The 25,215-nt window shown below is 39.5% G+C and overlaps 1 protein-coding gene across 2 annotated transcripts; it reads left to right on the forward strand.

The window, feature by feature from the left end:
* The first annotated feature begins 1,392 nt into the window (after nt 1-1,392).
* On the forward strand, nt 1,393-18,764 carry LOC141512636 (guanylate-binding protein 2-like). Of its 2 annotated transcripts, XM_074221737.1 has the most exons (12): nt 1,393-1,517; nt 3,162-3,234; nt 5,195-5,403; nt 7,441-7,568; nt 7,693-7,802; nt 8,091-8,287; nt 8,759-9,001; nt 10,076-10,356; nt 10,929-11,141; nt 11,335-11,437; nt 11,743-11,936; nt 17,764-18,764. In XM_074221737.1, the coding sequence occupies exons 3-12, from the start codon at nt 5,214-5,216 to the stop codon at nt 17,887-17,889; spliced, it is 1,785 nt and encodes a 594-aa protein (XP_074077838.1). In that variant the 5' UTR covers nt 1,393-1,517; nt 3,162-3,234; nt 5,195-5,213; the 3' UTR covers nt 17,890-18,764. The 2 variants fall into 2 exon arrangements, with proteins under 2 accessions (XP_074077838.1, XP_074077837.1); XM_074221736.1 differs by lacking the exon at nt 3,162-3,234 and having other exon boundaries at nt 17,764-18,762.
* The last annotated feature ends 6,451 nt before the right edge of the window (nt 18,765-25,215 follow it).

A 25,215-nucleotide genomic window follows, 5' to 3' on the forward strand; every position in this document is an offset into this window, starting at 1 on the left:
GAAATGACAATGAATTGTTCTGTGACTAATCTCTCCACCACTTCAGATCCTTCCTTTGCCACTTGACCCCAGATGGGGGAATTGTAAGTTTATAATGGATGGAAGTTCCCACCAGAAGATTTGGGCTCCATTTAAGAGAAAACATCCTAAGAATTGGAACCACCCAAAAGTGGAATTAGCTGCTTCCTGCAGATATAGACTGAGCTAACAGATTCAGGTATGTTGGAGGTGGGGAGGAAGGACTCCCTCACATTAGAATTAGACAATCTAACCTTCAGTCATGTCTCACTCTCCATGACCCTGGGACTCTACTTTTCATGGGGTTTTCATGACAAAGAAACTGCAGTTATTTGTCTTTTTTTCTCATGGTTTAAAGTAAATGGGGTGAAATGACTTGTACAGAGTCACACAGTCAGTACATGTGAGTTAAATTTGAACCAAGGACTTCTGACTGCAGGCCCAGCCCTCTATCCACTGAGACACCCAGATGCCTCAGAGACATTCTGAGATCCCTTTACCAAACTGTGCTTCTCTAGCCTCTTCTATTGTTCAAGGCTTCCACAACTTCCTTTCAAGCCCTGCTCTGACTCCCCTAAGGCACATTTCCCACCAGTCTCTTCTGCTTTGACAGTTTCCCAGCTTACCCTTTCCTTGGTTCACACCAGCAAGGATCAGTCCTTAGAACTCTGCTCCCCCATCAAATCAGGCCCCCTGGCATTTATCCTGAGGCCTCAGTCAAGTCCCTCTACTCTGGTCAAATCTGACACCCTCCATCTTCTTCCTCCTCCTCCCCAACCAGGCCAAGACCCTCCTCTCCTCCCTCCAACTGTCACTCAAGTTAAGCTTTCCTCTCTCAGGTGGGACCCTCCTGCTCTCCACTTGCTCTCCAAACCCAATGTTATTAGATCAGACATCACAGCCTCTCCACTTACCCTGATTCAAAGTGCTGGAAAACAACACAAGCCAGAAACAATCCTTTAAACTCAAAACTTTGGGATATGGAGTCTCAATAGACACAGGGGTACTGGTGATGATGCAGTAAGGTTCGTTTGGAGGGGGGGAGAGGGAGGGGTTTCCAGAAACCCCTCAGAGAGCAAGGGATCCAGATAGTACAAGTGGACAACATACTTCTATTGTATTATCTTTGGTTGGAAGCTAATTCCAAGAAAACCCCACAAATCATGGAAAAAACCCCAAACCTGCAGAGCTCTGAGGAAATTTGTTTGAGACTAGCCTGTGGGACAAAGGCTGACCCCAAAGAGTATCCCCCCAACCTCCCCCCATTTCCTTTTTCAGCCTCTCAGGTCAGTGGGGACTCAAATAAAAGGGGATTTTCTTTTCTCTTTCACTTTCACTTCTAGTTTGCTTAATTTTTTTGCTTATTTTTAATCTCTACCTTGTACAAGGTTATAAAAAGCCCAAACTAGGGAAGCAGAGACATCAGAATACAAAACAACAGCCAAAGAGAAGGAGAGGAAAAGGAGAGAAGCCAGTCCTCTCAGAGCCAGCAGAAATTGGTAAGGATTCACACACACACACACACACACACACACACACACACACACACACACACACAGACACACACACACAGACACACACAAAAACAAACACATGCACACACATACAAAAACAAACACAAACACACAAAAAAACAAATACAAGGATGTTTGCACACATACAAACACAAACAGACATAACACATTGGTGCACTCACAAACACAAACAAAAACACACACACATAAGCTACTTTCTCTCTCTCTCTCTCTCTCTCTCTCTCTTTCTGACTCTGTCTCTCTCTCCCTCCCTCCTTTTGTAGGGGGCATCCTCCAGGACCCCTTGAATGAGCAAAACATGAAGATACTAACAGCCCCTCCCTCTCAGTGCTGGTGTAAAGATCAAATGAGATTTAGAAAGCACAGATCAGAAACATGGCTGTTTTATAAATGCTATCTATTATTATTATTATATAAGTAAATAAGGGCATCCTTATAATTATTATTAATTATGAATATCAGTGTATAAAAACAGGAAGGGGTCCTGGATGATGCCCTGCATAGTTGACATCAGGGTTTCTTGATCTGGGTCCATGCTGCCCTGCCCCGATACCAGGGAGTTCAGAGGACCCTTGGTCTGGATGGGAAATAATATATTGCTGTTTTTGACTTCTTCTGTAATGTGTGAATTTTATTTTCTGTATTTAAAAACCCTCCCTGAGGAAGGGTCCATGGGCTTCCCCAGACTGCTAGCTAGATGAATCCCTGTTCTAAAGGGTGGAGGGGTCCTCTGCAGAGGATGAGACCTGCAGACTCTTCAATTGGTCTCAAGCCCCCCACCACCAAAAGAGACTGAAACCGCCCAAGGGTTTGACCTCAATAACCATGAGGGAAAACCAAGTAAATGAAGGTTACCAGTGATTAGCAGACAAGGCACCTTGGAAAGATGCTGTCAGTGGACATGGAACTGGACTCAACATGACCAGGAAGAGGACAATGGTCTGAATGGCTTTAGCAAAGGAGCTTTTTCTGAGGCTTCATAACTGACTGCAAATCATGGAGCAAAACAGTTCTGGAAGAATGGGAGCTCAGGATCATCCAGAGGGGATGAGGGAGCACGTGGAAGGTATGGGCAGAAGGAGCCAGACCCGTCTCAGAGGCAGGGAGACCTGGGGCAGGTCATGCCTCTGACTGGCCTAACCCACTCACCCAGAGGAGTCCTCAAGAGTCTGAGCTCCAGAGCAGGGTGCTTTCTGTGCCAGGGGTGGGGGTGGGAGTTGGTGGGGGCTTTGTTGAGAGCCCCCCTCCAGTGACATTACAGTGAAGGTCCTATACAACTCCCCCATCAAAACACACACACACACACACACACACACACACACACACACTCACATACAAATATACGCAATACATATACATAAAGAGATACACACATGTAGAATATATTGATATCCACATGTATGGATACAGATACACAAACTCCTATTAAACACATAAAACCATATATATATATGTATATATATATATATATATATATACGTACATTCACAATGCACATAACACAATAAAACACATGCATGTAGATACATACACACACACACACACACACACACACACACACACACACACACACACACTCAAACATCCCTGTTCTTAATTCCTGACTAGGATAAGCAGCTTTGCAGTCAAAGGACCTGAGTTCAAATCCTGTTTCTGTCATTCTCTATTTAGGTGATATAGGGTAAGTCACTTCCCTGTCTAAAGCCTCATTGTAATTAGCTATAAAATTAAAGGATTGCAAAGTCTAAAGTCTTTCATGTCTCAAATCTAGAATTCTATGACCCAAGAACAATTTATCTCAATTATGCCTCTTTTGCTTTTTTTAAATTTCAACATATATGACCTAATTATAACACCAGATGGGTAATATCTGGCAACTCTCTAATTCTTTGACTTTTGTTGTTCCTCTTCCAAATAGTCATAATATCCTGAAGCCCTGAAAAAAAGGCAAATCCACAATCAAAGGGATTGCTCTTGGAGAATCTGGATTCACCCCAGGAGAGAATCCTGGTCCACCAAGAGTTGTCACCTCATAGCTCTAACTAGAGTCAAGACAACAGGATACCTTGACCATTAGCAGAATCTGGTTCAGAAACTTCGAGGGGATTAAACAAAAGCCGGGAGGATGGAGACAAGAGACAAGGCAAAGGCATGATAGAAAAGAGAGACTGAAGCATCTTAAATGAGTAGAGTATTACTGAAATAAGAACTCAGGGATTCTCAATTTTTAGTGCCACAGACATATTAGCCAAGCTAGTGAAGCCTTTGGTTCCCATTTAAGAATAATGCTTTTATTTTCATATGCTAAAAATACATCAGATCTTCAAAGGTACCAATAATGTTGAAATACATTGTCAAACTATTAAAAAAAAGTTCACAGAGCCCAAATGAGGAACACCTGGTAGATACTAGGACAACTTTAAATTATGAGGGTAGAGGACTAGATTTCGTGAACCATCTCTTGGACATCGTTGTATGTCTCAGAGCATTTTAGTCACTATTACATGTGTAACAGTCATCCACTTATTGAAAGAAAAAATGATGGAAAGAACAATACTCAAGATTGAGAGTAGATTGACTCCCTGGGAGGTCACTGTTGTGTCTTGACTTATTCTCATTACTTATTCAATAGGAAGGTGGCATGAGATAATGAGATACTCCTTGTGATGCTCTCAGAACTCTGCTAGGAGAGAAGTTCTTAACCGTTTTGGATTTGATATTTTGAGGAATTTATTGCATCAAACTTGTTTTCTTTACAGTCCTATGCATTTTAAAGCATTACTCTGAGAATGGATCCATAGTCTTGAACAGAATAATAGTAAAAACTTCCATGCAGTGAAGAAGCAATTCCCTAAAACAGATCAATCTGGTTAAGGGGATTGAACAAAGCACCTTCATTCTCCTAATTTAGATACTTTCCTTATTAGTTTCAGGGATGCAGGGCTTCTCCATGAGTCAGTCAAATCCCTCCTTTGATGAACAGTTAGGTCTTCCATAAGAATGAAGCAAAAAAAGTTCAACACAAGATTTTGTTACCTTAGAATTTGTTCAAATACAGTTAAGATTTTTTAGTAAAGTGAGGCTAATTTATTTAGGACAGGACACTGTCCTGATATTGCTTCTTAATATTTTGAAAGAAATAGGAATCCTCCTCATATTTGAATATATATATATATATATATATTTATACATACATATATATATATATATATATATATATATATATATGGTTCCATGCTACTAATTAGCTTCATATCCTTGAATAAATTATTGAAATTCACTGGGATTGATTTTCTCCATATGTGCCATATAAGAGAACTGGGCTACATATGTTAAAACATTCCTCCTGAATTTAAATTATACAGTTCTATGGTTCAGATTCACACAAATTGAGAGAACTAGAGTAGACATCACTGCTTTCTCTTGTAGATTGGATTTGAAGAGACAGAAGCTAAATACTCAGAAATATTTGCATAGATTAGATCTGTTTTTTAAGGAAGACAAGAGGCTCCCCTCACATATATGGGGAGAGTCACAAGTGATACAGGGCAGCAGTTCTGTGGGGGCTGTATCTTGGTTCAATATTTAGTAATAACAATTGTGCACCTCAGGATCTATGTGACCAGACTTTCCAATTGCAGGTAGCACTCCACTTTCAAGATGGCCTCTGGTGTCCAGATGTCAGCCCCAGTCTGTCTAATTGAGAACTCAAAGGGACAAATGATGGTGAACGAGGAGGCTCAGGACATTCTCTCCTCAATAACTAATCCTGTGGTTGTGGTGGCTACTGTGGGTCTGTATCGCACTGGCAAGTCCTACCTGATGAATAGGCTGGCAGGGGAAAAATCAGGTATGTAAAGCCAGCAAAGTAATGGTATGAATAGAAGACACAGCAGTCCATTATTCATTTTAGTGACTTCTTAGAAGGCCGGGTCTCATTCTGACCCTTGGTATAGAGAGAGACTCTTTGGGGTAATCTGGAAGACAGAGGAAGCTTCCTCCTTTATGTTTTAATAACTGGCATGTAAACATATATGTATATTATGTATGTATTATATGTAACATGTACATATAATATAGGCATAGGTATGATACCGTATATATGTTTTGTGTGTGGCACATTTTTGCGTGTATATATAGTGATAAATTATAGGATTATGCATTATATATAATATATAGGTATATTTTCTATACTTCCTGGTCATAATTCCATAGGTAGGGGCAACTAGATAGTTCAGTGGCCTTAGGTTCAGAAGGAAAGGAGTTCAAATGCAATCACTAGCACTTGATTCGTGCTAGATTGGGACCTTGGGCAAATCCCTTATCCCAACTATCTCACAACCAGGAACTTCTCACTTCTTCCTGATTCATATTTGGATACTGAATCTTGAAGGTTCTGGAGGAGAAAGTGAGGCTGGTGACTTAGCACAGCCCACCCCTCCCCACTCAAATGTGATTCACTTGCTTGTCAAGGCATCACCTCCCTGATATCATGGTCTTTTTTTTTTTGAGAAGGACAAGATAACCCTTCATTTTCAAAGTCCAGTTTAGGTGCCCCTCTTCATAGCTGAAGAAATTTCATCAAGAAATAAAATTTCCCTCCCCTCACTTCCTTTCATATGTATACCTGTCTAAGTAGCATTTGATTTTTATCATAATATTATTTGTCTTATATCTCCTATGTACTATATATAGGATGAAGAAACTGAAGGATTAGGTCTTTGCCAATAATCCCCCAGTTAATTTTAGAGGTGGAATTTGAACCCAGTTCTTTCTACCTTCCTCAAAACTCGGAACAACAGCACACTGTCTTAAATTCTTCTTTGAGCAAGATTTGAGGCAGATTTTGAGCATAGGATAACAGTAGGTGGGGATTTATATGAGCATTATAATAAACTTTAAGATTAAGGTTTTGTGGTACTGAGAGAAAAACAAAGGGAATCAAAGATCTAAGCTTAGGGCTCAATGCTCATATTAATTAAGGAAACAAGACACATCATGCTATCTCTCTGACTTCATCTGCAAAATGAAAGAGTGAAATTATATGATCTGCAAACCCCTTCTGACTTTAAATCTAAGATCCTGTGACTCATCAACTTCCAGACATATTTGATTCTATTCCCCTTCAGATATTCTAAAATTCAGGCAATTTGAGCAAATGACTATTTCTCAAATAGGTTTAACCATTCTCCATTTTCATATAGTCACTGACCCTATTTCCTTTTTTTCCTGGACATATTTCCACAGTTGAAAACCCTACTTACTCTTCAAAACCCAGTTCAATTGCCCCCTTCCTCTCTGAAGAGATCCCTGGCCCTTAAACCAAAAAGTGAAATTTCTCTCCCCTGAAATCCTTTCATATTTTATGCCTACCTGAGGCATGTTTGGTTTGTTATCATAATTTTCTATGCATGTCTTATATCTCTTATGCTGATAGAAGTACTTGAGAGAAGAGACCATGTTCTATTTATCATTGAATCATTCAGAGCATCAAGGAGAACAGCTTGTACCAAACAGCTATGTAGTAAGAGTCAGTTTAATACACGAAATTGCTGTATAATAGATAAATGGATGAATGAATGAATGAATGAATGAACAGGAAATAGGGAAAACGTCCTGGTACCTCTAGGGCTCTCTGAAGCAAAAGAGAATGTTCCCACTTGCAGTGAACAAGCAACTGGTCTATTTTTTATCTCTCTGTTGGTAATTTAAAAGTTAGACCTAAATGAATGATTCTATTACATGTGATCTTTCTTTTTCACGCTGAGAAAATAGTCCATTTTTCTTTCAGTGAATGATTAATGTAGCTGTACTAATCTCAAAAATGCTCATTAAATATGAGAATCTCCAGATTGCTCCCTGCTCATCTCTCCAAACTGTGGTGCAGGTTTCTCCATTGGCTCCACAGTGCAGTCTCAAACCAAGGGCATCTGGATGTGGTGTGTTCCTCATCCCAAGGAACCAAATTACACCCTCGTTCTTCTGGATACCGAAGGGCTGGGCGATATGGAGAAGGTAAGAAGGAGGACATTATGAGCCTGCAAAAACCCTGGGAGGCAGGATTTTCACCTGGTACACAGGTATGCTAATCAAGGAGCTAATGTGGGAGTGGGAGAGTATCCTGTCTCCTGACTTCTAGGGCGACAACAAGAATGACACATGGATCTTTGCCCTGGCCGTGCTCCTGAGCAGCACCTTTGTCTACAACAGCATGGGCACCATCAACCAGCAGGCCATGGAGCAGCTGCAGTATCCTTCTGTGATTTGGGGGATAAGTGCAGTTGGGGAAGGGAAGAGAGGAGGGTTTTCACTCCCTTCAGACATCTCTCTGAAGCCCAAGTCTAAGGAAAGGTGTAAATTTGAGTGTGAGAATGTATATACACATCAAAAGTTATAAAGTAATTCCTTGTGCTTCATGCTGACAAAGTAACCAGCTGGTTTAGGGCTAAGAAGAATTAAAAGGTTTCAAAGAATTGAAGGAAGTGTGGAACCAGGGCTGCAACTTTGTTTTCCATATTTCCTTATTTTATCTACCAGCTTTGTGACTGAGCTCTCAGAACACATCAAGAGCAAATCTGCTTCTAACACTGAGGAAGTAGAAAACTCCTCAGAGTTTGTGAGCTTCTTTCCAGATTTTGTGTGGGTTGTGCGTGATTTCACCTTGGAATTGGAAATCGATGGGAAACCTGTCACCTCTGATGAGTACCTGGAGGCAGCACTGAAGCTTAAGCAAGGTTCTAGGGCCTGAGGGCTTGGCATTGATGTGAGGAGTAAGGCAGAGGATGGGGGGAAACCTCCAGAATTTATTTTATATTCTGGAGACATATTTCTCTAGCTATTGTTCCTCCATTTTGACTGAAATGCAGTTTATTGGCTTCAATGCAAAGCATTACTTCCATCTTTGAAAGAAGTCCTTGTTTTTTTTCCATCATCATAATCATCATCAACATTAAAATCAGCAATCTTTTATTAAGCATTTTAGTGGGCCAAACACAGTGATAAGCACTAAATATACAGTGAAAGATGGGCAGTCTCTAGCTTTATGGAGCTCACATTCAGATGGGGTGTCTACCTGGACCTAGGCCTAGGCACAAATGAGCTTATTTCAGTCCAAACAGAGGTCACTGAAAGGGACATAATTTTATAGGGGCTCCGAAGTCCAGGCTTAATTCTGTATTAAAAGACTTATATTTCCTTTATCTCAGGTGAATCTGAGAAAGTTAAAAAGTTCAACTTACCTCGTCACTGTATCCGTCAGTTCTTCCCCAAGAAGAAATGTTTTGTCTTCAACCAACCCGTCTACCGAAAGAAGCTTTCCCAGCTTGCGAAACTTGCTGACAGTGAACTGGATGCTGAATTTGTGGAACAATCTCAAAGTTTCTGTTCCTATATCTTCCAGCACTCCAATGTAAAAACTCTCCAGGGAGGTGTCACAGTCAATGGACCCCGTGAGTCCTTTCTCCTTCCTAGTCTTCCTGTCAGCTATTTTCTTCTACTGTCTGTAAGAAAACAAGCTCTTGGTGCAACTAATTTGTGCAGTGGTCAGAGCACCTGAGGCAGATCTGAGTTCAAATTTGACCTCAGACTCTTCATACTTATTTGCTGCCTGACCTTGAGCAAATCACTTAACCCTACTGTCCTGCAACAACCACAAAAAATACTGAGACAGAGACAGAGAAAGAGAGAGACAGAGAGAAAGAGGGAGGGGGAGAGAGGGAGAGAGAATAGATTCTCCTAGGAGAATCTCTGATAAAGATATAAGATTAGATAACAAAAAAACTTTCCTAGTTCCTTTCCAAGGATCTCTCATCCATTCTTACCATTACAAACACTTCTGTTCTCAGGTGTGAAACCCTATAAAAGGCCAAATAAATTCCCTAAAAGATAATAAAAATTTGGAGGCATAAAAAGCTAAGCAGAAAACAGAGAATAAGACAATTCTTTCACTATTTATGTCATAATTAATTTGTTTTAGTTTTTTTTTTGCAAGGCAGTGGGGTTATGTGGCTTTGCCCAAGGCCACACAGCTGGGTAATTATTAAGTGTCTGAAGCCCAGATTTGAATTCAGGTACTCATGACTCCAGGGCCAGTGCTCTATCCACTGCACCACCTAGCCTCCCTGTTGCCATAATTAAATTAATGAAATGCTTATGCATATTATTTTGCATGATAGGTTCTGACCATTTCCAAAAGAGGTAAAACAAATGAAGTTATGAAGAGATTGGCCAGAGCTACCCTGTTTAGAAATGAATCTGGACCTTTATTGATTCTTTAAATTGCTTCTCATTATTACCTTTGGGGGATACTTCTTGCTCCCATATCAGAAAGGTTCCAGAAAGGTCCACAAAATCATAAAATGTTAGCCTGAAAGAGTTAATTTGGAAATCTTCAACATTGTTGCACTCCCTATGGAACAATAATGAAGATACTTGAAAAGTCAAATTAAAATACCCATTATTTAGCATGATAACTCCTGACTTTTCTAAAATTTTCACCTCTGGCATTTTTGTTTTCTTTGTAGGTCTAAAGAACCTGGTCCTGACCTATGTCAAGACCATCACCAGTGGAGATGTACCCTGTATGGAGAATGCCCTCCTAACACTGGCTGAAACAGAGAACACAGCTGCAGTTCAAAGAGCCCTTACATACTATGAGGACGTGATGAAGCAAAGGGTCCGGTTCCCCACGGAGACTCTTAAGGAGTTCTTGGACGCACATGCCACCTGTGAGAAGAAAGCCATTGAAGTCTTCATGAAGGAATCCTTCAAGGATGATGACCGGAAATTTCAAATGGAACTAGGGGTACTTTGACTAGTCTTATTCATGGTAGGGGAGGGTCATCATGAAGATGGCAGGTCTGGAAAAGAAAATGAGATTCTTCCTGAGATCAACATCTTTCTAGACTAGATCATGTTTTTCAGTCAGTCATGTGATCCTGAAAGTCTATTTGCAGTGTCTTTTAAGTAAAAAAAGTCACAAGGAAAATATTTTCTAAAAGATGCTCATTGATTAAGATAATATAATACATTTATTATTAACTTTAAGAAATTTTATATTACACATAAATGAAGAATTGAGCCCTGTGGCATAGAGTACAGATGATAAGTGAAAAGACCTTAAGGAAATTGCATATTGTCGAGACTTATTGTTTCCATTTCACATAATCTGTTAGCCCTTGTATGATAAATATACCAGAGGATGCTTAATAGCACGTCTAGAACCATGCTATGATCCTGCAGAGATGGAAGGGGGAAAAGATTTTCTTTTAAGAATTTGTTTCTAAAAAAAAAATTTATTTGTAGAAATACGTATGTTTCTGATATATTCTCCCAACTGTACCTTTTACATTTCATTATCTTTATATTGCTATAAAGAAACAGGTGGAAGCCAAGAAAGAGGCCTTTTATAAGCAGAACTTGGAGGAGTCCACAAAACGGTGCAGAGCTTTGCTTGAGGATATTTTTGGTCCTCTGGAGGAAGATGTGAACAAGGGGATCTTTTCTAAACCAGGGGGCTATTATTCCTTTATGAAGAATATGGATGAACTGAAACAAAAGTACTACAAGCAGTCCAGCAAGGGGATACAGGTGAACCATCCCATGAGCTATTGATTAAGGCTAGGGACAGAGAGGGAACCTTAGGTGCCATGTCCTGGGGTGAATGACAGTAATGGCAAATGGAATGCCTCACTGTCAAGGTCAGTGATACATGGATAGTCAACCTTTGACTTGACCCCAACAGCTTTATCTCCTTTTTCTAATTTGCTTTCTTCATTGCTAGGCTGAGGAGACTCTGCAGGAATACCTGAAGTCTAAGAAAGGTACAGCTGAAGCAATACTGCAGGCAGACATGACACTCTCAAAACAGGAAAAGGAAAGAGAAGGTAAGAAGTCCATGAATGTGATCCTAGCTCAAACCCTTCACAGATTACTTCAATATCATTAGCATCCAGAAAGAGCTCTTTCTTGTTACCAAATCTTTCTGTCTGTCGACATACATGTCTACAGACATTCAACTTGTCTGTGGCTGCTCTCTACCACTTGCCTGTAGCTGCTCTCATGCAGAATGTCTGTCTGTAATGAAGAAGTTAAGTTATTTAAGTTGGGATAAACCAGAGCAGAATGCTGCCATGGGCACCAGTGGACCTTCATCTCTCTTTAATTTTCCCCAATTTTTCATCATCTTCAGTGGAGCGTGTGAAAGCTCAGGCTGCAGAGGCTGCTGCAAAGCAGTTGGAGGAAGGCCAAAAGAAGGACAAGGAGCTGATGGAGCAGAAGGAAAAAAGCTATCAGGAGCATTTAAAGCAAATGGAAGAAAAGATGGAATTAGAAAGGAAGCTGATAAGAGCAGAGCAAGAGAAAGTGATGTTTCTGAAGCTCAAGGTATGTAATCCATGAGTTCACACATATGAAGTGGTTTTTCAAAATTCATCACTAATAAAAAGTTCAAAGAATGTAATATTGAAGGGAACTTAGAGATAATCTAAACCATTCCCTTTCAACTGAGTTGACTGTTGTCCATGGTCTCATATGAATCCTTCACAGTGTGTCATCCTACGCTGAGTATATTGCTGGACTACTCTTCACAAAAACACCAAAGTTATATGTGAAGTGTCTACTGATAACTGCTCACTCTTACCACAAGATCTTTTCAAATCAAACTTCTCTGCTTAATAGCATTCCTTACCCAGATTTTATCTTGAATAAACTGTTATTAGTGTTTTATCTAGTCATCCCCATCATGTGCTTTTCCTCTGCCCTTTGGGTGAGCCTCAATTGTTTCAATGCCTAGATCTACTAGTGAAACAAATTAAGTGTCTTTGTCATAAACTGCTGTTTCAGTCTTTCCTACTCTCGGAACATTACTCCATTTTTGTAAGACAGGAATTTTATTTTATTTCAGAATCTCCAATTTTGACATTTTTAAATACTATTTTCTCTACCAGATTATTTTAATTTTGGTCATTGTTTTTGAAATTATAAAACACTTTTAATCTCCTCTTAAATAGTTCTATTCCTCTTAGAAAAGTTTAAATGCCTTACTTCACAGCATATAACAACAAGCATAAAATAGCTATTATTTTGTTGAGATTTGATTGGTTTATGGAGAAGGAACTCTTTCTGGACCATATCTAGTCTCCTGTGGCCAGCTTTTCCAGAGGTCTATTGAATTGCAAATTTTTGTAAAGGAAATTATTTGAGATCCTATCGGACTTTGTATTCCATTTTATTCATCTAGATGGAATGATCAAATTCAAGGGTTTAATTTCCTACTACAATAACTTCCCTTTAAGAGTGGAGTAAACACACACACAAATACACATGCTTTATATGTTAGAGCATATATATTTATATACTATACTTTATAAAAATAGAAATTTATACTAAGCTTCCATAAATAGATATATATGTAATTTTTCAGTGCAATTCTTTCCCTTCAAGTGTATATGTATACTTTATATATATATATATATATATTTGCCTATAAAATATCCTTACAATTCATATATATATATACATATATATATGTGTGTGTGTGTGTTTCTATATTTATATATATACATATACATAAATACACACTGTACTCTGGAATGAGAATCAATTACAATTGAAAGTCAAATATTGCTAGAACTTGATCCTATGCATGTATGTGTATGTGGGAACACATAAATATGTGTGTGCATGTATACATATACATACAAAACAAACTATAGTGTTTCATTTTTCTGGCATAGCCAGGAACTTTTGGGAAATGAATATCATCATTCTATCTCAAACTATTTCATTTTTTTGATACTTTAATTTTTGTCTTTATCATTCTGAAATTTCATAATGGTTTCTCTTAGAAGATGGAGTTTCTCATTTCTTCAAGCTGAAAACCTATGAATTCTTTCCGCTTCTAGGTTTTGTCAGCTCTGATCCATTCTCGAAATCTCTGCTTATAAATATCTTCATTTTGGAGAAGAATACTTGATTTTTTCAATACCTCCCAGAGTCCCCACAATTCATCTCATGTTTGATCTTCTTGAGCTCTCTTCCATTGTTTCTTATTGTTATCAATATTGATTTTGGTTTGGGGAACATCTGGGATTGTTCTCCAATGTCTTGGTGGTTATTCTCATTGAGTATTCCTCTATGTCTTCCCAGGTTCTTCTTTTTTGTCTCCTTGTAGCTACTTTGGTTTCTTTAGAGAAATAATCATGTTCATTTTTTTCTCTCAGTATTTCTTCTCTCATCTCTGGTGCTGATTGCTTTCTTTTTTCCTTTTGTTTCTCTTGCTCTCTGTGTTGAAATTGATAAGGTTATACACTCTCCATGTCTTAGTTTCCTCATACAGAAATTGTCCAAATCATTTCATGAACTACTTCACCGGGGTCTAGGGAGCAAAAAGTTTTGTAAACTTCCAAGCACTATGCAAATAATAGCTTGTGAACTTTAACTATTTTTCTACGTTACTTTTACTTTCCTCCCTTTTTATCAGTGTCTTCTTTCCCTTTCTTTCCCTCTCCCTCTCCCTCCCCACTTCCTTTTAGGGTAGGATATTTTTAGGGTATATATTTTTAAACACAATTGGGTATAAATATTATTCCCTCTTTGGACTAAATTAGTTCACAGTAGTATTTATTTATTGTTCACAATCTCCCTTCTTTCCCTCTACTTTAATAGATCCTTGTGACTTTGAAGTGGTGCTCTATCTCCTCTAATGTCTCACCTTCTCCTAGAATAATACTTCTTATCCATTCTTTATTGTTTTAATCATTTCTTGTACCCACAAATCCCTCTATTGAAACATACCCCTTTTATATGAACTGGAAGTAGTACAATTTTCAAGGACTGATTGATTGATTGTTTGATTTGTAAGCAACATTGCTTCATTCACACAACTTCTGTCAAAATACACTCCCCTCTCCTGTGCCATTTAGAACTACCCTTATCCAGAGTGATAAAAAACCCATCAAATTATAATCAATTTATACCAGACCCTCTTTTCAAGTACTCTCTGTAGACATGCAATCCTCATGAGCTAAAGTATCTTGAAAAGGAAAATCACTTTATGGACCATTTATACCCTGCCTCTAATTACACTCCCTTTAATCATAGTTAAAGGTACCAAGTAAAGCAAAATCACTTCATGATTAAGGTCTAGGCTGACTAAGGCCTCTCTTTCTCTGTCCCTGTAGCACTACAACCCTCTTTAAGTATTGAGTCCACTCCTTCCTTCTGATGCTAAAATGATACAGCTTTCATTAACTAAAGTATCAAGTAAAGAAAGATCACTTCATGATTTATTTTTGTACAGATCTTCTGAGTGGCCCCACTCCCTGTATTGTAATTCCATACTGCTTAGCAACATCACTTCATGATCCATTTATGACCATACCTTATTTTTATTTGTCAGGTTCTCTGCAGATTTATTTAAGGAAACAATGATATCATGCCATCAGAAGAAAAAGAATCTTAATTTTACATTTTATGATAGAGGGGAAGTTGGTATAGAAGGAAAAACATTTACAAAAAGTTTCTTTTGTCATTCTAAGTGCACATAATTAAACTAAAAATTCTGAAATAAATAGATGATGGCCCTGGATTAGTCTAAAAGTTTGTCACTGGCCAGCAGAAGCATCTGTCCACTGGCTACCTGAACCTCAAATAGTTCATCCTAACCTAATTAAGGCATCAATTTTGACAAAAACAAAACCAAAAATAAACCCCCAACCAATTAGCTTCACAAAGCCTGGCTGAAGATCAGCTATTGGATGGGGAATCCCTGGGCTGCCCTCCCAAGTCTGAGAATGATCACTTCTGTCTCTTTCCAGAGCAGAGTCCCTCACCTAAACTAAAAACAGTATATACAACAAAGTCTGGGTATTGAGTGTAGGAGTTTTTTGAACAAACTTATTATGTAATATGAAAAATGTGTTTACTTCCAACAGGTCCAACAAAGTGAAAAGGGGCCCCTGTTAAGAGAGCAAGGGTTAAGAACTCTGTGGCTTCTCCACAGTGCTAAGTGGCTCTACTGCCACAGACACACAGAGAGGGTTAAGAAGACAGCAATTCAAGACTCTTTCAGATGTCTGGGACCCCAGCTGTGCCAGCTCTGGGGTCTGGCTTTGTTTGTCTTTCGTAAAGGCTTCCAAAACTAAGCCCCAGAAGCCCAGCAGGGCTCCAGCTTGTTTGTGAACAGTCCCAGGGTCATGCTCCTGTGCACAGAATCTCAGTCATTTCTCTCTGACTAAGGCATTAGAATCAGGGCTTGCAGCTCATTTTATCCCCTTCCATTTACCTCTTTATGCATCTCTAGAGTCTTTGTATTTGAATATTGGACTTTCTGTTCAGATCTTGTCTTTCTATCAGAAAATGTTGAAAGTCCTCTATTTCATTGAAAAGTCTTCTTTTTCCCCCTGAAAAGATATGCTGAAATTTGCGTTGTAGTTGATTTTTGGTTTAATACAAGGTCTTCTTCCCTCAAGAATATCATATTCCAGGACCACCAATGCTTTCTTGTTGAAACTGATCAATCGTTTGTAATTCTGATTGTGATTCCTTGGTATTTAAATTGCTTTTTTTTGGTTGTTTGCAGTATTTTCCCCTTTTACTGAGAATTCTGAGATTAAGTTACAATATTCCTTGGAGTTGGTATTCTTGGATCTCTTTCTGGAGGTGATCTTTCAAGTACTATTTTGTACTTGAATCTGGAATATTCTTTCAAGTACTATTTTGTTTTCTTGTTCTAGGATATTAGGGTAGTTTTCTATGATTCATCAAAAATATTTTCCTTACTCTTTTTTGATTGAATTTTTTCTAGTAGACCAATAATTCATTAAATTAATTCTCCTAGATCGAATGTAGAGGACATTTGCTTTTCCTAAAAGGTACTTTATTATTTTCTTCATTTTTTAAGCATTTTGGTTTTGTTTCATGAAATCTTCATATCTCATAGAGTCATTTATTTCCATTTGTCCAATTTTAATTTTGATGATTTTATTTTCTTCAGTAACTTTTTCTGTTTTCTTTTACAGTTAGGTAATTTTACTTTAAAAATAGTTGCATTCCATTTCCAGTAAGTCAGTTTTATTTTTTGATCATTTGCAGTCTTTTTCCAGTTGGTCATTTTTACTTCTAGAGGAGTTGATTTCATCAGTCAATTTTTCATAATTCTCCTGCATACTCTTATTTCTTTTCCATTTCGTTTTGTTTTTTAGGTTTTTGCAAGGCAATGGGGTTAAGTGGCTTGCCCTAGGCCACGTAGCTAGGGAATTATTAAGTGTCTGAGATGGCATTTGAACTCAGGCACTGACTCCAGGGTGGGTGCTCTATCCACTGCACCACCTAGCCACCCCCTATTTCATTTTTCACTTTTCAGTTTTTGTTCTTTGGTTTTTAAAATCCTTTTTGAGTTCTTCCGATGGGGTTTTGATTTGAGATCAGTTCACACACTCCTTTGAGGCTTCACATGAAGGCAATTTGTCACTTCTTTCCTCTTCTGAGATGGCATTTTTATCTTCCCTATCAGAATGGTAGTTTTCTATGGTTAGTGCTATTTTTGTTTTTCCCCTGGTATAGTTGAGCTCTGCTCCTAGGGTACAGGGAGTATAGTCCCAAGTTTTTTCTGTTGGATCTGGGGCTGCTCCCTGGTTTATTGCTCACCAGGATATTACCCAAGTAACCCAAGTATTGCTTATGGAGATGTTTGTTTCTTCTTTTATGCCAAAATGTTGCCTATTCAGTGATTTCTTTCCAACTCGGTTCTGTCTCTTGACTCAGTGTTCCCAGGGAACAGACTTTGTCTTCTGATGGGGATGGGACCCTTTGTGCTGATCTGCTGAGTTACATCATGAGCTGGGCTGTGGCTAAGAACCTCCCTCTAGCTTTCCTGCTCTCCTGCCTAGACTGGGCTATACTTCCCCCTTACACCAGAAGAGGAAAGACCTTTACTGAAGATGCTCCATGATATCTTCAGTTGAGAACTTGTCTCACTCTGTTTTTGGTGGAATCGGTGTAGAGGATTCATTTAAAATTTGTTCAGAAAAAGCTCCAGGAGCTTCCTAGCTTCACAGTGCCCTTTGGGCTCCACCCTAGCAACTCCTCCTCAGGTTATTCAGAGACTTTGGGGAATTATCTATTTGGAGATGAATAACTAAAGAATATTCCCAGGGTTCTGTGTGGTCCTTTGGTTTCATGCTCTTCAATGCTATTTGTTTCTCTTCAGGAACAGGAAGAATTACTAAAAGAAGGATTCACAAGAGAAGCAATGGGACTTCAAAAGCAAATTGATGTTATGAAGGACAAAATCAATGAATGCAAAAAAGAGAAGTCCACATGTATCATATTATGAAGACAGAGACCTTCTCCTTATTGTTCACCTCCAATATAATTTGAAGGAGTGAGTTCAAGGACCCGGAGATTTGTGGAATTTATTAGTGTGAGGGTTATTAGAAATGCAAGGCTTATAAGTCTGAGAGTGTGACTTACTTTACTTAAAGATCTGTGATGATTTTAAAATAGAAAATAGTGTGTGACTGTACCTTTGCATTTGATCCCTATATAAACTGGCTTTATCTTCTCTTTTTTCTTGAATAAAGTGGTGCTCCTGTTATTTATATGCAAATACCATATAGAGCTATATCCAGAAGTGTAACAATTTCTGATGAATAATGACACAGGTCTGTAAAGCATGATCACCAAATGAGTGTGAGAAGGTGAGAGAATGATAGCTGGGAAGATGTATCAGAACTGTCCACTTGGATTCTTGTGATTTGGGGTTGGAAATGTGGGTGAGGGGTGAAGAGGAGAAGGAACCCAAACTTTGATATCATCTCTCACTGGGCTCAGTCAGGTAGGATTACTCCCAGTTCCTGTCTTCTTGTGAATTTGACTTTATTCATTGGTGGCACATGGGTGAAAGGCGCAGGAGGCAGTCACCAAATCACTTACCCAATTTCCTCCCACCCACCAGAAAATAGATGGTTCTTCCAATATGTAGTGTGGTTTGTATTCACTTATTCATCTTTCTTCTGGGGAAGCTTTAATAATGTGCAAGAATACAAACTTTTTTGTTTATCCTGAACCCCTAGCTGGTAGTCCCAGTAATTAAGTGTATTTCTTTCTCTAGCCCAGGAGTTCTTAACATTTTGTAATTCATGAATTCCTTTGGCAATCCAGTCAAATCTATAAATACCTCAGAATGATGCTTCAAACACATAAATACATGGATATGCACATGCTAGTCATAGCACCTCCCTAGATGTCATGTTTCTCATGTGTAAAATGAAAGGTTTGGACACATTTTTCTTTAATGTCCTTTTCGTTTCAGGAAGTTTGTGGAGTTGACTGGAAATACACAGATGCACACATTCATATATGCACACATCTATATATAAATACACACATAAACACATGTGTATATGTATGTAGGCATATTCAGGAAGCTATTGCTGTTCAGCCCTTTCAGTTTTACACAACTCTTCATGACTCTATTTGGAGTTTTCTTGGGAAAAATCCTGGCATAGTTTGTCATTTCCTTCTCCAGTACAGAGGAGAAAAGTGAAGCAAATAGGGTGAAGTGAAGTGCCCAGAGTCTCACAGCTGGATAGTGTCTGAGGTCAGATTTGAACTCAGGAAGAGGATTCCTCCTGATTCTGAGTCTGCCCTCTATGCACTTTCCCATGGTTTCCTCTATTCTGTTCTATTTGGCATTATAGTAACTGCCAGCAGAAAAGAGTCCTTGCTATTAATGCCAGCAGACAAGGAACCTTCCCTGATGGAGTTCATGGATGTGGTCCTTCTGCCTAAAGAGCTGCACCATGAAGCCATAGGTTCTGCTATTCTTGCTAGGTACAAAACACAGAAAGGCTGTTTTTGAACTTGGTTTTAGAGAATAGTCCTGGTGAAGCCCCCACATGTGGGGAATCAATAGGCTCTTGCCTCATTTCACAGAGAGTTCAGCCACACATCTGTTCTAGGCTTGGGGAGTGAGAAGCATCAAGAGTGCCTTCCTCCCTTGCTTTCTTACTACAACTAGCAGAAGCATTTCAAAAAGCCAAAGATAGAAGAGAGGAAAAAAAGAACAAAGAAGGGAATAGACAAATGAGGAGACTTATAGAAAACCTATGAAGAGTAAAGTTTGAAGTGCCCTCTAATACTAAGGATTATTTCCAAGTTTTATCTTCCTTGAACCTTTTCCCTGGCCCTTGAAAGTTTGTCTCAGGATTAAAATCTAGTGAAAAGGGAAAGGGGACAGCTGGCTTGCACTGATTTCTCCAAGCAGCTTCATCTGCCCGTAGCCCCTTCATCAGAAGCCCATCACTGGCTCCTGGCTATGTGATCTGGAGACATGTAGGGTCTAGTCCCACTTAGGCAAAGTTTGCAAAGGTCCCTGATTTTAGTTAGCTGAGACGTGTACTGTTCAGGAGCAGGGCAGTGTGAGTTCCCAGAATATTTCAGGTGAATATTTCAAGACAGGTGTAGGGGGAAGGCGAACATATCCCTAATGCTAGATGGAAAACTCTGAGGTTCAACCTGTTCCTTCCTAGGTGGTAGTAAGGACATAGGCAGGAGGAAGGACCCTTGTTCTAGGTACTTGAGGTTCTGTGGGCTCACTCCTATTCAGCCAGTACTAGGAAAATGCTGGGAATATTTCAACGACTGGCTCCAAAACAAAGCTTGGATTCTACATGGGGAAATTGCTTGTTGAGCAATAACTATTCTTGTTTTGAGTTGTTCATTCATGCCTGACTCTTTATGATCCCAATGACCAATTGTGTTCTTGGCAAAGATGCTGCAGTGGTTTGTCATGTCCTTCTCTAGCAAATCATCTATTGTCAGCCAGTGCTCACTATCACCACCACAAGACAATGATCTATGAGGGCAAGGGTACACGGAGCTAATTTGTTAAGAGTATCTAAGCTAAACCTTAAAAAGAATGAGCAGGGAAAGCAGGAAGAGGAATAATACTACCTAGAATTTGAATCACCCTTTGAGTTTCACTAAGTGATTTTAGTATCAGTTTAGCCACACTGCAACCCACCGAAGCAGGCACTTGTACTATTGTGCCCATTGCACAGATGAAGAAGTTGAAGTGCAGAGACCTCAATTTCATGGTCACTCAGCTAGGAGGTGTAGCGGACAGGACATGAGCCCAGCTCCTCCTGACTCCAGGCCCAGTCCTATATCCACCTTGCTGCAACAACTCACATGGGAGGCGAAGGCATGTCTTTTCACTGTTCTGTGTCTTTTCCTGACCCAGACTATACAGATGCTATTTCAAATTCAAGGTAAATGGGAAAAGTCTCCTTTCACTGTCCCATGTTGGAAACAGTAAAGTCTGCTTTGGTCCAAGCTTTAGAATGTTCCCAGGAGTAAAGATTCTCAAATTACTATATTACCCTCAAAAATAAGACTGGGACCATTATTAAATTTTGCTCCATAAAGACCATTAGGACTAATTATCAGAGGATAACTGATGTTTTGAAAATGTGCAACAATCGACATTTATTCATGCACAAAACCCTTTAAGTACAGCCATGTCGTCTTCTGGAACATCACCATAACACTCTAAACCCATATTCCAGGCTGTATTTCTCGCTGCTAAATTTCCTGTAAAACCATCAGCCCCAGTCTCCCATGTCCCTTCAATGAGCACCTCTTGTCCATGTTGCCTGCTCCTAGTACACTGGCAACACAGCTGTCAGTGATTTTTATCCCCTGAATTCTTCACCCAAGTCACCACTTCTTGTAGGCTCCACTTCACAGAGTTTCCATGTTGATTCCTCTCCATTCCACTATGGAAGAAGTCTTTGATTTCCAAACATAAATTGTCCCTGAATGGTTTGTTTAGCAATAGCAAGAGTCTGGAGCTCAACAGTCCTTCCTGCAGGAATCATCATTTGATCTGTTCATCTCCATGCAATGAAGTTGTTCACATCTTTGGCCGGGGAGCACCGGCTGAATCCCAGAGGAGCAGTCCTCTCTGGTGGCCTCCTAAACAAGTGACAGCATTCAATGGAAACTGCTTCTGGGCAGCAGTAGGCTTTTGTGCTTTCAAGAGCATAAATACCTGCAACACACTCAATCTTATCTTTCTCGGCCTTAGTGATGATTAGAGGTGGGACTTCCTTTCTATCCCGACTTTAGCAAGTGTGCAAGTTATTTGGCAATGGCGTACCTGATCAATCATAAGTTTTGAGTTCACACGTAGGCATTTCCCTCTCATGCAAAGACCTCCACTTGGGTATTTACAAAAACAAATACGATTTGTATTTTTATTTAAGTATTAATGATTAATTATTTATAAAAATTCAAAAAATAATTGTGCTATTAATCAAAAATATTACATATTTTTATTTACTTATTTTTAATATTATTATTTTATAATTCTATAAATCCATTGTGTGTTGCAATGGATGTACTAAATGTATCCATCTGGCTGACAACTTAACAGGGGCTTATTTTGGGCAAAGGGCAGCATTCTGATATATCATGCTGGGGCTTATTTTCTGGGAAATACAGGCACTTCTGGTTTGTCCTCTGAATTTATGGTCACCAAGTCCTTCTTTGGTTTCATTGTAGTGTGGCCCTGGCTTTAATCATTGGTTTCATTGCACAGTGGATAAAGAGTTGATTTAGGAGTCAAGAAGACTATCTCTGATAAACCTGGGGTATAAGCCTAGGTAAGTCACATAGCTTGCCAATGGCCCATGGAACTCTCTAAGACTTTAATTTGCAGCACAGTTATATGCCCACATCTGAGATGAGAGTTCCATCTGGATGTAGGAGATTATTACATGAAAGAAAATTTCAGTCCAGAACAAAAAAAAAAAAAACCAAGATGATGGAAGTTACTCCCCTTCCAAATAGGGAACAAGGACTCCACAGTTTGATCTCATGAAAGGAATCCAGAACTAGCCTCCCAGGGGATGTTCAAATAATGGCTGAACCTCTGTCTGCTTTCTGTCCCTTCAGGTGAGGCCTCAAGTGGGGGATGCAGTCAAACCCCAAGCCCAGAACCTTGGTTGAACCACAAATTGTAGACCTTTACAACCTTTTCTGGGATCTAGGAAATGAGGAGAGCAGTGGGGACAGTCATGCTGCCTTCTTTTCGGGGTCACCAGGGATTCTTTCTGACTCTGTAGATTTTTCCCTGTGCTTCTGGTCCAATGTATATAATCTATAGATCTTTATTTGTTTTGGGGAATGTTCCAGAGTTTGGACCATGGCAGCCTTCACTGTGTCAAACATGGAGGGCAGGCTGCCCTCTGTATCATTCCTAACCCTATGAGATGTAGTCCTTATTAGATAATATGGAGTAGTATAAAGAGACTTTGACATTTCCCTTAAATTTGAAACAGCTAGCATCTGGATAGTCTGGGTCAGAAAATACAGGAAAAAGTGACAAGACATCTCATCTCCTACCATGGGAGTTGTTGAGGTGAGGTGGATATGGGGTTGGACCTGGAGTCAGGAGGAGCTGGGCTCCTGTCCTGTCAGCTGGGTGACCATGGACTTTAGGTCTCTGCACCTCACTTTCGTCATCTGTGCAATGGGCACAATAGTACAAGTTGCTGTGTGACTTAAATGAGATTCTTCCCCTAAAGCACTTAGTGAAACTCAAAGGGGGATTCAGATGCTAGCTAGTGCTATTATTCTTCCTGCTTTCCCTGTTTATTCTTTTTAAGGTTTAGCTTGGACATGCTAATGAATTAGCTCCAACTATTCTCTCTCTCATGGGTCACTGTCTTCTTGTGGTGGTACTGAGTACTGGCTGACAATAGATGAACCACTGGAGAAGGACATGGCAAACCACTGTAGCATCTTTGCCAAGAAGACAATTGGTCAATGGGCTGATGAAGAGTCAAAGAAGAATGAACAACTCAATATAAGAGCAGCCCTTGCTCAACCAGCAATTTCCCCAAGTAGAATACAATGCTTTGGAGACAGTCTTGGAAACTTTTCAAGCATTCTCTTAGTAGCTACTAAATAGGGGTGAGCCCACAGAACTCCAGGGACCCAGAAGAAGGACCATCCCTACTGCACATGCCTCTAGCCCCACCTAAGAGGAAGAAAGGTCATCCTCAGAGTGGTGCATACTTACCTGAAGTGTTCTGAGAACTCATGCTGCCCTGCTCCTGAACAGTACACTTCCTAGATGAAACTCAGGTGCCTATGCAAGCTTTTCCCAGGTGACAGAGGACCAGGCCATAGATGCTTGAAATATAATTCTAGAGTGTTTTCCACTTCACTAGGCTGAGAATCATTTACTCGACTTCTATAAGAGACCTCCAGAAACCACATTGCCCCCTTTCCTACCTCTACATACATGACATTTCACCTCCACTTAGACTAATGAGAAAATGTGACTCACAGAGTTTAAAGTCCAGGTCTCCCATATCTTGACTCTGTCCTCTTTCCTTTAGGCTTATCTTTCTTGGTCTTCTGAGGAATGGTACATGGACATAAGCCTGTCACCCTCAACAGGTGGCACTGCATTGGGGAAAGGGGGTGAGTAGCTGGGTCTCCAGAACACAAAGCCAGGAGTCAATATTGGGCTTCCAAATAAGGAACTAAGGTCATAGGAAGCTGTTTGTAGAAAGCAATGTAAGCAAATGTGTCTTGTTCAAGTTTGCCCCTTTCCCCTTTCTCACTGAGTGCTTCTTTTCTTTTTTCTTTTTTAAAGATCTAGGTTTATTTTATATTATTACAATAATTTTATTATAAGAATAAAAATAAACCCCCTTCCCCCCCAAAAGATGAGTAATCTCAAGGATAGTGAGATAGTGTTCAGATTCCAATGGCTCAGCCTCTGGGGTGAGTTGCTTTCTTTATCATAAGTCTACCAAAGAAGTTGCTGCAATATTTTCCCCACATTTGCTATTACTAGCTATATTTCCCTCTACTCTATTCCTCCACACCCTCATTTTTTTCTATTTTCTCTCTCCCTATTATCCTGGCCCTGTCCAAAAGTGTGCTGTATCTAAGTATCCTCTCCCTCAATCTTCCCCTCTTGTATTACCTATTTCCCCCTTCCCTCCCCACATTCCCCCTTATCCCCCTTATCTAATCTTTTTCTTCTCATTTTTCTCTAGGGTAAGATAGATTTCTCTACCCTATCAATTGTGTATATTATTTCCTCTCTGAGCCATTTCTGATGAGAATGAAGGCTCACTCATTCCACTCTATTCAAATATCTTTTTCTTGACTCTTATGTGAAATTTCTTAGCTTCCTCTTTATTTCCTTTCCCTTCCTCCCAGTACTTTCCTTTATCACCCATTGACTCCATCTTTTTACTATATTATACTATTATATTCTGCTCCTTCCTGTGCCCTGTCTATATACGCTCCTTCTAACAGCTCTTATAAATGAGAAAGTTCATATCAGTTATCAGTATCTTCTTCTCATGCAGGAATACAAACAGTTCAATATCATTAAGTTCCTCATAGTTAGTCCTTCTCATCCACCCCTTCTATGGTTCATCAGAGTCCTGTACTTGAAGATCAAACTTTCTGTCCAGCTCTGGCTGTTTCAATAGGAAAGTTTGAAAGAGCTAAATAAAAAATTTGGACATCAAACAGGAAGCTCAAGAGACACAGGAAAAAATTAAAAAAGGGTAAAAAAACTGCTATCCAATAATTTGAAACTGGCTATATTCCCACCTGGGAGAAAGCT

The sequence above is a fragment of the Macrotis lagotis genome, chromosome 2 (assembly GCF_037893015.1).
Source record: "Macrotis lagotis isolate mMagLag1 chromosome 2, bilby.v1.9.chrom.fasta, whole genome shotgun sequence".
Classification (NCBI taxonomy): Eukaryota; Metazoa; Chordata; class Mammalia; order Peramelemorphia; family Peramelidae; genus Macrotis; species Macrotis lagotis.

Bases quoted from the DNA above. Each gene is read 5' to 3' on its own strand.
- LOC141512636 (XM_074221737.1), top strand. From the start codon at position 5,214: ATGGCCTCTGGTGTCCAGATGTCAGCCCCAGTCTGTCTAATTGAGAAC. The intron at 10,357-10,928 runs GTACTTTGACTA...ATTGCTATAAAG, and splicing joins AATTTCAAATGGAACTAGGG to AAACAGGTGGAAGCCAAGAA. The intron at 11,438-11,742 runs GTAAGAAGTCCA...CATCATCTTCAG, and splicing joins ACAGGAAAAGGAAAGAGAAG to TGGAGCGTGTGAAAGCTCAG.